We start from the raw sequence: 14,439 nt of genomic DNA on the forward strand, positions 1-14,439 counted from the left end.
AATCACTGAAGCCCTTCAAAAACCTGTGGCACCTGGGAGTAGCTCAGAATGTAGGCATTGTGAGAGCTCTGTGGGAACTGAGCACAACCACACAGGATTTGTCTTCTGTGACTGGCTAATGCCAGGGAGCTCTCAAGGCCACATGTGTGCCATCGGTAAGCCCTTGGACTTGCAAGAAACCTGCGATTGTTGTAAAACCCAACACATGCAGCCTGGCTTTCAAGATCCAAGCGGAAATGGACCAATTCGTGCGCTGTCCTGAATGTGGTATCTGCCACCTCCCGGATGCACTTCTGTGTCGCTGACTGGAAGATGCAGCATAGTTCCCCAGTGGAACCCTGGAAGGAGCCACTGGCAAATAAGTTTAAGGCTGCAATGATCTTTGATGCTACCATTGTGGGATTGCCTCCAAGTCCTTATGACCGCAGATTCTTGTGGAGAAACCGGCAGATGTAAAGAATCACATTCTGGGACATTCAAAGACACCATTGGCATTGCCTATCGCTCATCTGTAGATAGGTGCACCGCCTGCAATATACCCATAGTCAGGCCAATGCTTGCCATTGCACTGGGTCCTGGTTGCCAGGATCCTGATCTTCTTGAGGCCCCGCTGCCTCTTGCTGCTCAGGCTGTTGTTCTTCCTGGCCCTGTGCCACCCTGCACCAGTCCTTCCTCCTCCTCATCTAGATGAGAGCCAGTAGAAAGGCAGGGTTTCCTGGAGCCTACATCACCTAGGCCTCAGTGGATCTGTGAACAAAGTACGGTAATCTACCTAGTGAGCATATTCTTTGTAGGTTAGCCTCCATTTTTGAGCCACCAAGCCAGTGCTAAACCCTGTGCATGGCTTCCATCTAGACATGGCATCCCTGCCCCACCCTTTCCAGGTGAAGGACATCCTGGAGGACAGAAATAAATGTTCCTCCCATTCGTATATGACTGTACATGAGCTCAACCTTGCCAGGTGCATGGCACTTATAAGCAGTCATAAATGTGAACGTTCTAATTTCTGACTGGCAAGGAACTTAATTTGGAAGGGGAACTTAATGGCCTTTTAATGAGCATGCATGACATGCTAATGCATATGAAAAGGCTTCACGATATTGTTCATCGGGAGGCTCAAGCCTCCTTTAAAGTCCTGAGAACATAATTGCAGAAGTTCATCCTGCCGTTGGAAAGCCGTTTTTTGATCCCCTACCAACTTAAGTTCCCCTGCCCGCCAAACATCCTGCTGCTGGCAAGCCTGGAAGATTCCTGCCTCCATGTCTGCTGGAATTAAAATACCTAAAGCAATACGAACAGATGCCAATGAAAATCCGAATCCCCTTGACCACACATAACAGAAATTTAGCTGGGAAAAAGGGACAGAAGGCACTAGGTTTTCGAAGCAGCGGCTTTCCTTGGGCCAGACCCCAACCCCAAAAGGGATTTAATTATAATTGTGCTTCATCCAGGGAGGGTGCTAAGAAACTCAAACTTGAACAGAGAATAGCTGTTGTAGACATGCCAATTGTAGCAGTTGAAAGGTCAATGTGAGTGTGTATTTGAGACTGTAATGTAGTGCTTCATTTTGCGTGGCGGGGAGGTGTTATAAAGCCAGTCTTTATATCGAAAATGATTTTATTTAATTATTGGGCTGAAACCACTGATAAGTTTTAAAAGTCTGAAACAGCATTTCAGAGATTTAACAGCTTCCAAGGTGGCTGAACATTTATGTGACTGTGCCATGCACACTCCAAAGCCATTAAAATGGGGCCAGTCTGTTTGGAAGAACTATCAAAGACAATCACTTTAGAGGAATGTGAATGATCACATCTCCTGACTCTTTCACAAATCATCCAGATGGAACCCAGATATTAACTGGGTGGGGAATAAGCCATTAGATGTAATCACTTTGGACAATGGACTTTGGCTGAGAAAGGAACTCATCCAGCCATAATCTAATCATGTCTACACCATGGATCTGGAATCAACTTGCTATGACCATGTTTGGGTGACTGGTGAGAGGGGATTATTTGATGAACCAAGTAAGCCCCTCTTTTGCTTTTAAGAAACTGCTTTTCTCCAGGCCAAAGAACAGAAGACAGAGAGACACCGAAGAAATAGAACCCCTGAGTGAGTACATACTATCTCTCCACCTATTCTGCAAACTTGAGCCCTGCCTGTTGTTTGACCATCCATTTGCTGCAAGTAGTGCTTTAAGTATCAACCCAGCAGCTGCTGCCTTTGGAAGAACAGAAAAATCATCCATAAGCAATTTTAAATCATCTGATGCTGAATCCTGAGGGATGACCGAGACCAGCCTGAAACCATCCAAGTCATCAATCTACAAGATCTGTATACCACTAACTATTATTGCACTCTAAAAAACTGCTTAGTTTGTAGCTTGTATATGTGTGAGAACCCTTGAATGCATGTGTGTGTGTGAAAGTTGGAGTATTTTTATTTAGCTGTTAAATAAAATAAATAATATGCTTTTTTAAACTTACAAGGAAACCTGTCTGTGTGTGTCTTTTCCAGTCACAGAACATAAACAGTTAAACAATCAGTGAATCGGCAGGTATATCCTTTTTTAAAAAAACAGTTGCAGTCAAATAAGGAGTGGTAAAATGGGGGAGCCAGTCTACCCTTCCTTGCCTGATCATTACATAAGTTTGGTCATAAAATTAAGGGTAATTTCAGAACTAGTGCTCTGCTTGGAACCAGCTCAGCACGTTATGTGTAACTTCCTTTGTTTCTCTTTATCACCAGCCCACCATACTGCTGTGTGGATCTGTATTCCCTTCGAAGTGGCGAAATGGTCAAGTCCATCCAGTTCAAAACCCCCATCTACGAGCTGTATTGTAACAAAAGGTAGGAAGAGATCAGAAACACACTGAGATGTTATGAGTAAGAAATCTGTTTGTTTTCATTCTTCTTTGGCATTCAGGCTAAACCTTACAAGATGATGCAGCTAATGACTTTATAATAGCATGCCTAAACTGAGGTGATCCAGCTTTTATCTTATCTGAACCATTTTTCAATGGCTTTCAAAATATTTATTTGTGGTTTTTCTGTTTTAAATATAGCATCATTAAAAATGTTAATACTAGAATGTGTTTTTGTGGGGCCCATAAATGCCAGTGGGGCCTTTGCATTTACAGTATAAAACTGCAGCGAATATCAAAAGCATAATTCCATCACTGTTGCCTGTGGTTTGAAATATAAGCTGCTTGATTTAACTTTTCCCTGAGCAGTAGAGACTGACCTTTTCTTGAACCTTTTGAATAGCTGGTGGATTCTTTGGCCTAGAAATTCAATGATGTATTCGTTTTTCAGACTCAAAATGGGCACCAACGCATGCATGATGGTAGGTAGGGCACTAGTGCTCATTATGCTCTAGAGTTACACTGCTCACTGTATTGGTAAAGGCAAAAAGAAGCATCCAGAAAATATGCCTGAAATAGGTATTAGGCTCTTTACATCTACAAATAGGTGGCCTAACATCTTTTCTTTAACAAATTGGGCTGCCCTTAATGACACTACTCTCTCAATTGCCCTTTCTCTCAGTCTTGGCTGAGGTGTTGGCACTTTTGCCTCTGACTCAGAAGGCCAAAGATTCAAGCCTAACCCAAGAGATTTGAACTTAAAGATTTAGGCTGATATTCCAGTGCAGTACAGGGGGGAATGCTACACTGGCTTTTAGATGAGAGGTTGAACCTGCACAAATCTTGCAAAGAGAAAGAAGGGGATCCACCAGGATCCACATTCAAACACAGAAACATGTCAAGAGTAATCAGAGAGCTAAAGAGAGAGCTATCACCAGGAGAAGAACGCAAAAAATTTCTTTCCCTACTACAGTATCAAAAGAGATCAGTAACAGAATAGGCGAGAACCTTTAAAAAAATTGAAACTGCATGACCATGAATTATAATTATTTGGAATGATTACTTTCTTCATGTATTGATGAGGGAAAATATGAACTCATGTCCTGCCTAAAAAAAAGTGTGCCATGATACATGAAATAGAGGTCCTAGACAAGCTGAAAAGACTCGAAACAAATAAATACCAGGAAAATGGGATTTATCCCAGACTAACAAGTGAATTTGCGAGACTTTTTGAAAGATTGTCATGAGAGTCAATAGAGTGGGCTGTTCTGGTAGAATAGAAGCAAGCAAATGTTCCTGTATTCAGAAAGTTCAAATTTTAGATAAGTAGGAAGGAATATGGGGGACACATTCTGTGTCAATGGTGTTGAAGCAGCCAAGGAAGAAGTTGGGGAAAAAAACTAGGGGGCAGAATTTTACAGCCCTGTCGTGGCGGAGCGGGACTATAAATTGCAGCAAACCATTCAAAAGTCCATTGACTGAGGCGGGACTGGAAAATCCCACCAGAGGTAAGGGCCATAAAATTCTGCCCTAGGAATCTTAGTCTTTACAGCCAACCAATGTAGAGCAACCATTAACAACAGCAATAGAATGTTGTTCTACGTAGCTAAATTATCAATACCTGAGAAGAAAAGCATGAACAAAGAATAACTTTCAGCAACATACCAGCAGAACTTTTTTTGTTTCTCATTATGTGCTGTTGTTAATTCAGCTATTCATTAAGTGTCTTTATAAAAACAATTTGTCCCTCCCATTTATTGCTCCCTTTCCCCAATCCTAAATGAGTTAAAACCTGCTAAAGTTCAGTTCCATAGATGGTGACAGTTCTCTGTATCTTGTTCAAGTGTCCATTCTTCATGTGTTAGCCAAGTTAATGAATGTTAACAGGTTATTCCCCCACAGGGAAATTGCAGCTGAGCCAGATATTTTCTACACCCAATGCCTACAAATACACACTTTACAACAGTTCAACACACTATTTAAAACAAAAGTATATATTTTTAACAATTCCTGATTAAGACAGGGAACAAATGGCCGATGACTGTGTATCACATCATTTTCATAATTTTTAAGATGTTAAGAAACTTCTTTTTTTAAAATCATGTCAGTTTAGGCTTGCATAAAGAATATAGCCTTAAACTTTTTCTACCACTTGGTGTCACTAAAACTATGCCAAGCCACAATTCCCATATCTAACAGAATAAAAGGCAATTTAAAGTGTAACATTTAAAGACTGTTTCCTGGAATTCAAATACTGCACCCTAGCAGAGCAGATTTGCTGATTCTCCTCTCACACATGGTAAGCCAACACGCAGTGCGGTTTGAAAAGTTTGCAAAAACATAGGGGAATTTTTTTTCCCAGGATAGCAGGAAAGCGATATAGGTCACTGGTGCTTCAGATCGCAATAGGGCTTGTGTAATCCTTTTGTGAGTTCAAAGTAAATATGGTTGAACAAGGTCACTCCAAATTAGTCCATCCACCTTGTAAAACAAAGTCTCTCCAGTTTAACTATCTTTTACGTGACTTACGTTTTTGCTTTTACTGTCTTTTATGTCCAAGTATCGATCACTCTTTTTGAAGAACTGCTTGTTATCTGTCAGTCCTAAAGTTACCTTTCCTCAATTCATACCTGTCCCCCTTGTCCAACTGTCAAGCTTAGTGTAGATGTAGTGGCCCAGATTTACCTTTCATATATTTGATATCATATAATTAGATGTGTAAATGTCTATGTCAATGTGTAAATGTTACCTGTCTATGACCCCTTTAACTCCATGGGGGTATTTTGCAGCCCCCTCCACTGGTGTATTTGAAGGTGGGTGCATGTAAAATAAAACAGTTGGTCAGCCTACCACCTTGCCTCCCATCACCTCTGTGCTGTCCCCCTTATTACAGTGGGCGGGTAAGGTGTCAGCCAGCCCACCTGCCCTTAGGCCTTTTGAGACCCTTAAGTTACCAATTTAAAGGCCTCTTTCTGCCTTCACTGCCATAACAAAGTGGGCAGGGGTAGGCAGGAGGAAAGTGGCCAGCTGCTTCTTTTCCTATTTGGGGCATAAGAAAGGAAAGGGGGCGGGGAGGGGATTGCCTCCTTTGTGGTGGGGGGGAGGGGGGGTCCCTTGTGCCTACTGGGGCATCCCTACCCAAGATGGTGCCCATCTTCATGACCCCCCCCATCCCTCAAACCTACCTCCAACCCACTCCACTCCCTTTCCCCCCACCTCTCTAGGGTCCCCAGTACTTCCCCAGCCAAAAACCCTAGACTTACCTGTAAGTCTGGCATCCATGATCTTCATTCTCAGAGCCCCCTTGTTGCCACAGCATAAGATAAGATATATACAATGCTGAAACAGGCCATTCGGCACAACCAGTACATGTCAGTATTTATGCTCTACTCGAGCCTCCTCCCATCTTTCCTTATCGAAATCTATCATTGTAACCATCTATTTCCTCCTTCCTCAGTTGTTTGCCTAATTTCACCTTAAATGCTTCTGTACTATTTGCTTCAACTGTGGTAGTCAGTTCCTTATTCTCACAACTTTTTAGGTGAATAATTTTCTTCTGAATTCCCTGTTGGGTTATTTGGTGACTATCTTATATCGATGGGCTCTAATTAATGCTCTTCCCCACATTCTGTATCCAAACCTTTCATAATTTTAAATCCTTCTATTAGGTTAACCTACAGCCTTCTTATTTCAAGTAGAGACCAGCCTGCCAATCCTTTCCTCAAATGAATACCCACACATCCTGGTATTTGGCAACAATACAGCAACTGGGAAGGTAGGTGTAAGGAGGAAGGAAGGTGTAAGGAAAGGAGTTTGGAGAGGGGATGGAATCCAGGGGAAGGAAAGAGTCCGGGGAGAGGAAGGAGCCTGGAAAGGGGATGGAGTCAGGAAGTGGGAAGGACTAAGGTGGGGGAGGGGGGTGGTGGTGGGTTTGGGGGGGACTCAAGGGACGGGGAGTAGAGTCCGGGGTAGGGAAGGAGTCCCAAAGGAGGAAAGAGTTCAGAGCGGAGGATGTTCAGATGAACATGCAAGGGAGGGTTCTGTTGAGTCCATGACTGCTCCCTGGGGAGTGAACTGAGGATGGGCGTGGTAAGAGGGAATGGTGAGAATGACCGAGGGCAGAGTGAGGTGGTAGGATGTGAGGGTTAGGGTACAACAGTATCGGTATGAGGGACAGTGAAGGTGGTTGGTGGGGACTTGGAGCCAGACACGGACCCTGGAACTGGAAAGGAGGAGGTCAAGGAGATTAATGTGGATGGGGGTGGGATTTTTGGGAGGGAAGGGAACATGCACATTCACCAGGAAATCTCCGAAGGAAGAAGGCTGTGGCTGGTAGGTCACAGTGGAGAGGTGGAAGGTGATGCCGGGGGTGGGGGTCAACAGTGATGGGGGAAAGGAAATCTGTGACTGGGGGAAGGGTAAGGATGGAGAGCACAAGAAAAACTGTAGCAGTACCATGTTGGCCAAATCGAAAGTGAAATCAGAATCATGGTGAGCAAGAACAAGTGCTGCATGGGAGTGTGATCAGTGGGTGGACGGAGATGCAGGTCAGCCTCAGGTGGTGAACTGAAAGTGAGCCACAGCAGGCAGCATTGAAAATGCACAGGCCATTGAGGTGTGTGTGAAGCGGGTCACACGCTCATGCAGGCACACACACCCACACACACCCTTCTCCTTCCAGGATCACTCGTGGACTGGCTATATACAGCCAAACTGCTAGTTGGGGGGGCGGGATGAAGTGGTAGGACTCACAAAGTCTGTCAATGAAGCTGAAAGACACCATTTTACATTATTCAGTGAAAGTGAATATATTTTCACGTTGTAAAGTGACAAAATGTGTTCACCCGTGTAACCAACTGTGATCATAATTTCTTAACTTTTTGACAGCTTAGACTTCCAGGTGCTGCCCTGACATCCGCAGCAGGGGTAGACTCAGCCTATGCAATGGTTAGCCCTGTTGCCTCTGATGACTTCGGCGTGGGTCCTCTAGAGAGCCTAGGCCTTGGGGGCCCCAGCTTGTTTTGGCTGTCTTCCTGTGGGCCAGTGGTGACAGAGGTTGAGGTTGAGGGAGTCACAGGCAAAAGGGGCTCAGAGGGAGAGGACAGCCTCTGAGATTCCTGAATGGATGAGCCAGGGGCGTCCAGCTGCTGCTTCTCCTCCCTTCGGGTACCCCAGTGTCCCAGCCTGACTCCTTGAGGGGAAGGAGCACCTTGGGGATCATCGAGGTGACCCATTTCCCCCTCGCTTTGCCACTGCAGGAACTCACCCATGGCTATCACAGGTCTGCATGCATCTCTGTGTTCAGCTGGACCATGATTTCCATGGTGTCCACCATCCTCCTCATGGAGACCTCCATACTCGCACATGTGGGCACCAGAGAGCAGGTGGACACACTCCTCCGACTCGCTTGCTACTCTGTTAAGGGTTTCCAACAACTCTGCATGATGTCCCCCCGTCTTCTGCTGAATCTCCTGGATGAGTTGGATAGCCAAATCCAAAGGCTTGTCATCTGACACGGACCATACAGATACCTCTTCTCCAGCAGTTTTCCGAGTGCTAGGGAGTTCAGCTGAACCTGCCTCCTCCTGCTGTGAACATGTGTCAATGTGGTGACCACCAAATTGTGAACCCGAGCCTGCTCTAGATCTAGGTCCTGCCGAGGTGTGTGCCTGTGCTGGTAGAGGGTGTGGGTAAGCACTGTGATGGGTCTTCCAGGCTGCTTATTTCCAGCTCTTTAATGGAGGAGGAGCCCTTTTGGCTGGAGGTGAGGATGTCGATGGAGCTGAGGGACTGGCTGGCTGATGGTGTCAGTCACTTGGCAAAGCTCCCTGTGAACCAAAGTAGAGATAATTAGTCTGTGATAGCAGAGTCAGAAACAGGAGAGAGAGTGCTCACAGTTGCGTTGAGAGAGGGATTATGTGGTGCACGATTCCCACAAAAGTGTTTGCCGCTGACCTCACCATCGCCACAGGCCAGGTCCACATCCTCATCAGTCAGCATGATGGCACGCTCCTCAAAGTGAATGAGGCGCCTAATATGGGCCACTCCACCCCGGTCTGGGACCTCTCCCTCTCTGGTAAGCCAACTTCTCCTGCATGAAAACAGATGGAGAGTGTGAGCAGGACACATGGCACTGTGGTGAGCGGAGACCTGAATGGGATGAGGATGTGAGCTCCAGAGGATATGAGCCTGATGGAGATGTGAGGTTGTGTGTGAGAGTTAGTGGTGTTGTCCCTTGAGGTGTGAGATCCCTGTAGATGTGTGATGGGTTTGTGAGTGTGTGAGTTGAGAGTGATAAGAGTGACTAACACTGGTGGAACAGATGAGTCCATTCATCCTGTTGTGGCATTGGGTGGCTGTCCTCTTTTGCAGGGCACTGGCGTTGACCACTATTGCCACTGCCCCTCATGCTGGATTAGGATGTTGCTGCCCATCCTGCGGCCAGAGCTGAGGTAGAGGACATTACAGCCAAAAGGTGCTCAAGGGAAACGTCATTAAACCGGGGGCGGGGAAGTGGGGGGTGAGCTGCAGCCTTGTTGCCTTTGGGAGCCATTTGTTCTTTGCAGCAGTTGTGGCATGGGAGCACTGAGATGTGTGCGCAAAGCTGCACTTTAAATATGGTGCCCAGCGTGATAAAGCGGTGAGGTGATGGTGTGGTGGGTGCCATCGAAACGGCGTATTTCATGGGAATACATAATTAATGAGGCAGGATTGGGACGATATGGCATGAAAATGTGCCATTGCAGCCAACGGGTAAAACGCCTTTTCCCTCCCACTACTGCACTTAGTGCAAATCTGGGATGATTCCGCCCTAAGTCTCTCAGTCTCCTCTTTCACCCTGAGTCAAGCCTTTTCCACCTCCAAATTGTTAACTGCGCTGACTCTACCTTATCTACTGATACGGAACATCTCATCCAAACCTTGGAAATCTCTGTTAGCAGTCAACCTCCTTTCTTCTCTGGTTCACAACATATTTTGCATAAGCTTGAGACCTTTTATAGTGTAGAATACGGAGTAGTCTTTACTGACACCTAGGATGCTAGTGGATCAGTTTAACCCAGATCAAGAGAGTGGATTTTGGGCTTTAAGTTCTGTAATTTGAGCCCTCTGAAGAATTGTTGAATACCATGCTGCTTCATACAAATATTTTGTCTACATTAGAGGCCTTGTGATATACCTATTGCCAAATCCTTTTGAAGACAGTCCATTCATGTGAACAGACGTGGTTGTTTACTCCAAAGTTACTTCCCTCACACAAGACTTCCTGACCTACCCGATCTTATCCTCTTTGTAGAGCAGGCTTTATTAACTGTTTCTATACTATAGTTAATGGATCCCTTTACCTATGTTTATTACCCGAGCCAATAAAGTTACACTTTAATTATTCAAGGCTGACATCATTACTGTCATGTGTTCCCTTGCATAAGGCACTTTTCCTATCAGAAGACAAGCCTTGCATTCCTCTCACAATACTTCAAAACCAACTGTATACATTGGGAAATCTGTTACTTCAAGTGTTATGATCTCCATAGAGACCGGTAATGGTTTAACAGAAGTTTAAAATCTCATTTATTAACTGAAAGAACATTGCCACAAGACTTCACGTTTTAAACAAAAAAGCTTTGCTGTGTAAGAATTAAGCAATGCAAGCACTATTAAATTAACACTATATTTTGTAAATACTTTAGTTTTAAATCCATTCTACTTCTTACTCCCATCTAAGAATTTCCATACACATTACAAGATCTTGAGGGTCCATTCACATCTCCTAGGACCAAATCAAGGCATGCCACAGTGCTATGTAATTCACTTTAATTCTCCTCATTGTTCCAGCTATCCTCTGAGCTATGAGATTTTTTGGGATCCTTCCACTAACATTCGACCAGGCGACCATCTAGCTCTAGTTCTAGACCCTACATATGTGGACTTCCCAGCTCAAGCAAGGGCCTTTCTTCCGCCTTGTACAATGATTTAAAAATCAGAAACACCCTAGGTTCTCCTGGTCCCACAGCTGCTTTTCAGCCCTTGGCAGATTCTCTATCTGCCTGTTTCAAACCTGCTCCTAAGCTAACTGCATATTTCTGGAAGAAAACACACAGATAAAAACCCAAAACAAAAGATAACCTCCCTGTCTAGCCTATTTCCACAACAATGTGGTATACCTAGAATGTTCCCAAAGAAATGAGAGTTCGTTTTCTTTTACCTTCAAAGGAACCCTTTGATTCTGAGACTCACATAAATAACTTACATCCCTTTTGGGGATAATGGCCATCTTACCAAGCTCACTGGTTCCATCAAGAAACCCACTATTTACAAGTTGCTTTTAGAGCTTGTTTGAACTCTGGGAACTACATGAATAACTTAAACGCCTTATGGAGCTAACTATAGACATCACTTCAACAAGGGCTCAGAGAGGGGTCACCCATTATTTTAGGTCCTACTTCCAACTCTGAATATATTAAAATAAACACTGGCCACCCTTTAATTTGCACTTACTTCAGGTTTGTTTACCAACTTCTCAACCAGGTGTTTCCATTTATCTTGTGCTTAAAAACGTAATTTCCGCAAAACTAAAAGTTAAACTTTTAAACCATATGAGTTATATAAAAAATTGACAACACAAGATGCAAGGATGCTTGATTGTTACCCCTTACTCCCCAAGATGTCCAACACGCAACTTTCCAGGATGTCCAAAAACCTCCAGGCTTGATCTCTTGAAAGTGATTCTCTTTGGCATCCCGAGTTTCACCCTCCATAATCACAACTTATCCAGACATGTAATTACATCCAATTAGGCACAATGTCCTGCTCACCTATCACCTCTGCCTCCACTTAATTCCCAATTTCATTTTTTTTCAAAATGATCATCCATATTTATGAAACTTGCTCCATACAATCCCTGCAATACCCTCCAATGCTATGTTCCAACTGCCACTCTTCATTCTTCTGAGTCTTAGTTACTCTGGAAGGCATGCTCCTGAGCACACAATGTCAGTTGTGGTATAGTGGTTACCACTTTTGCATCTGAGTCGGAAGGTTGTAGATTCAAATCCCACTCCAGAGACTTTGGCACACATTCTAGCCTTATGCACCAGTGCAGCTGTTGAAAGAGATCTGCGCTGTTGGTGGTACCATCTTTCAGATGGTTAAACTGAGGCCTCTTCTGCCATCTCAGGTGGACATAAAAGGGCATTACTCTAAAGGAGTTCCCCCCTTCTCTATACCTAACCTGGTGTTCAGGTCAGCAGCACTAAAAAAACAGAGCATATTAGTAATTTATCACATTGCTGTTTGTGGGCCATTGCTGTATACAAACCAGCAGCCATGTTTCCTACATGATAGCAGTGAATATGCATTAAAAACAACTGTAAAGCACTTTGTTACGTTCATAAGTTGTCATAGGCACTATATAAACGCAGGTCTTTCTTTCTTTAATCTCTTTCCTGCTGAACACGTGAAGAAAGTAATTGTTAAGTATATATTAAGTACTTCATTTGCTCTAAGTTCATCTCTACTTTTGGCACTGTTCATATTCTTTGGAGTTCTCACTTGGTCTCTCCCAGTTGCAGTACTGTTCGAGAAGGATGTCATGCAGTTATGTTTATTATGTGGCATGTGTTAACTTTCAGATTTTTCTTTGCCCCACACTTTCTGAATATTCTAATATTCATCCATTTATTCCAATTACCTTTCTCCATGTAGAATTTGAAAAGTTTTTTTGTTTCACTTTGGATTATTTGATGATATATTTGTAATTTTGCTTGCTTACTTTGCACACCCTAATGCTGCAAATGTGCTTTTTCTTCATCTGCACTCGTATGCTCTTAACGGGATTCCATTTTCCTCAGATAAAAATAAATTGAATATTTAAACAAATTGACTAGGATATAGTTTAAGTGCTTCCTGAATTCCTTTGGAGTTCGTCTTTTAAAACTTTATACTTGGATACTCAGCCTCAATGGATTTAGTTTCTTTAGATATTTGAGGCAGGGATTCAAATTTCTGATTCACCATTTTCCAAAGCTTTTGTTTTGAACTGTAGTGCAGTAAACTATGCTCCATGGAAGTAGTTTTGAATGAGTTAATCACAGTACGTGTACAAATGAATTACATTTAGTAATGGAAACTCTAAAGGATTATATTGCCCTTCACTTTAAAACAACCCATCACCTCTGAAATGTTTTCAGTAAAGTTTCTGCTTGAATTTTGTCTGTCTTCTCTCTCTCTGCCTGTCTTCTCTCTCTTTGGCAGAGATAGACAAAGAGAGAGAAGACACACAATCTCCTTTATTCCCCTTTTCACTCTTTAGCTTTCATTGATTTTTATTCAATTACTTGTGTTTAAATCCTTAAGCTCTTTCATTTTTATTATTTTATCCATATGTATTCTTTCACTACTTGTTTTTATTCTTCCTTAAACTCTTATATTACGTGCCTACCTTAATATACTCAGTGAGAACCTGAGTCTAAGTTGGTGTGAGATGATTAGAGTGAGTATAGAGGCTGAAGAATTCAATTGGTGACTGCAGAGAGAATAGAAAGAGCTTGCAATTATATAACATCTTTCAGAAATTTAGGATGTCCCAAAGCCCTTCACAGCCAATGAAGTACTTGTGAACTGCAGTCACTGTTGTAATGTAGGAAATGCAGTAGCCAATTTGCACCCAGCAAGTTCACACAAACAGCAATGTGATAGTCTGTTTCATGATGGATGAGGGAGAAATATTGGCCTGGACACTGGGGAGAACTCCCCTCCACTTCTTCAAATTAGAGCTATGGGATTTCTTACATCCATCCAAAGGGGTAGAAAAGGCCAATACTCACTGTAACCATCCCATACCAATTTAGATTCTGGCTGTCGCTGCTGAGATAGAAGTCAGGGGAATTAATGGGAGAACCATTTAGCCAAGAATGAAGGCAGGATAATGAACTAATAGAGATGGGGGAGACAGATGTTTTTGAAACCAAAAAGGAAAGGAAAAACATCAAGAGTAAGAAAATAGGAAAACAAACAGATGAAGCAAAGTAGTTAGGTTCATGTTAAGGGTAGAGATGACCAATTGGAGAAAGTATAGAAAAGCACAGCACATGTGTAGATAGTTGACCTAGAAAATGCAGCTAGAGTGCTGGCCAAAACTAAATTAATAACTGGACCAGCATTTATGAAATGGCAATTTGCTTTGATGACTAACTGGCAGTGAAATTAGCACAGAAGTTTCTGGAAGCAATCTATTATTCTCCATGATGATAAAAGGGAGAAATTTGATTAGGAGGAGAAAAAGATGCACATAATTGCTGGATATTACTTAGAATGCGTGCCATAACTGATTGTTGCTTTCTCACACTCCCACAAATCACCTAGTTCCACTGATCATTTTTATAGGCAGCTTCCTTTGTACACCATTTGACAAAAATTTACTTTGCTGTAGAACTCTATGTACACACATGGTTCCCTGACCAAGAGGAGGACAGAGGCTGGGTATTATGTGACGAGTGGCTCACCCATGACCCTTCAGAGTCTCTCCAACATCAATAAGGCTTAAGTCAGGGGTATTGTGGAATATTCACCACTTCTC

At 43.2% G+C, this 14,439-nt stretch overlaps 1 protein-coding gene across 5 annotated transcripts in view; it reads left to right on the forward strand.

The window, feature by feature from the left end:
• bcas3 (BCAS3 microtubule associated cell migration factor) overlaps window positions 1–14,439 on the forward strand; it is a 1,011,809-nt gene that overhangs the window by 189,085 nt on the left and 808,285 nt on the right. For all 5 annotated transcript variants that reach the window (XM_041197205.1, XM_041197207.1, XM_041197208.1 and 2 more), the window contains one exon: window positions 2,749–2,850. In XM_041197205.1, coding sequence (XP_041053139.1) covers window positions 2,749–2,850 — 102 coding nt within the window. The remainder of the gene's footprint in view (window positions 1–2,748; window positions 2,851–14,439) is intronic.

The sequence above is a fragment of the Carcharodon carcharias genome, chromosome 10 (assembly GCF_017639515.1).
Source record: "Carcharodon carcharias isolate sCarCar2 chromosome 10, sCarCar2.pri, whole genome shotgun sequence".
In the NCBI taxonomy this organism is placed as follows: domain Eukaryota; kingdom Metazoa; phylum Chordata; class Chondrichthyes; order Lamniformes; family Lamnidae; genus Carcharodon; species Carcharodon carcharias.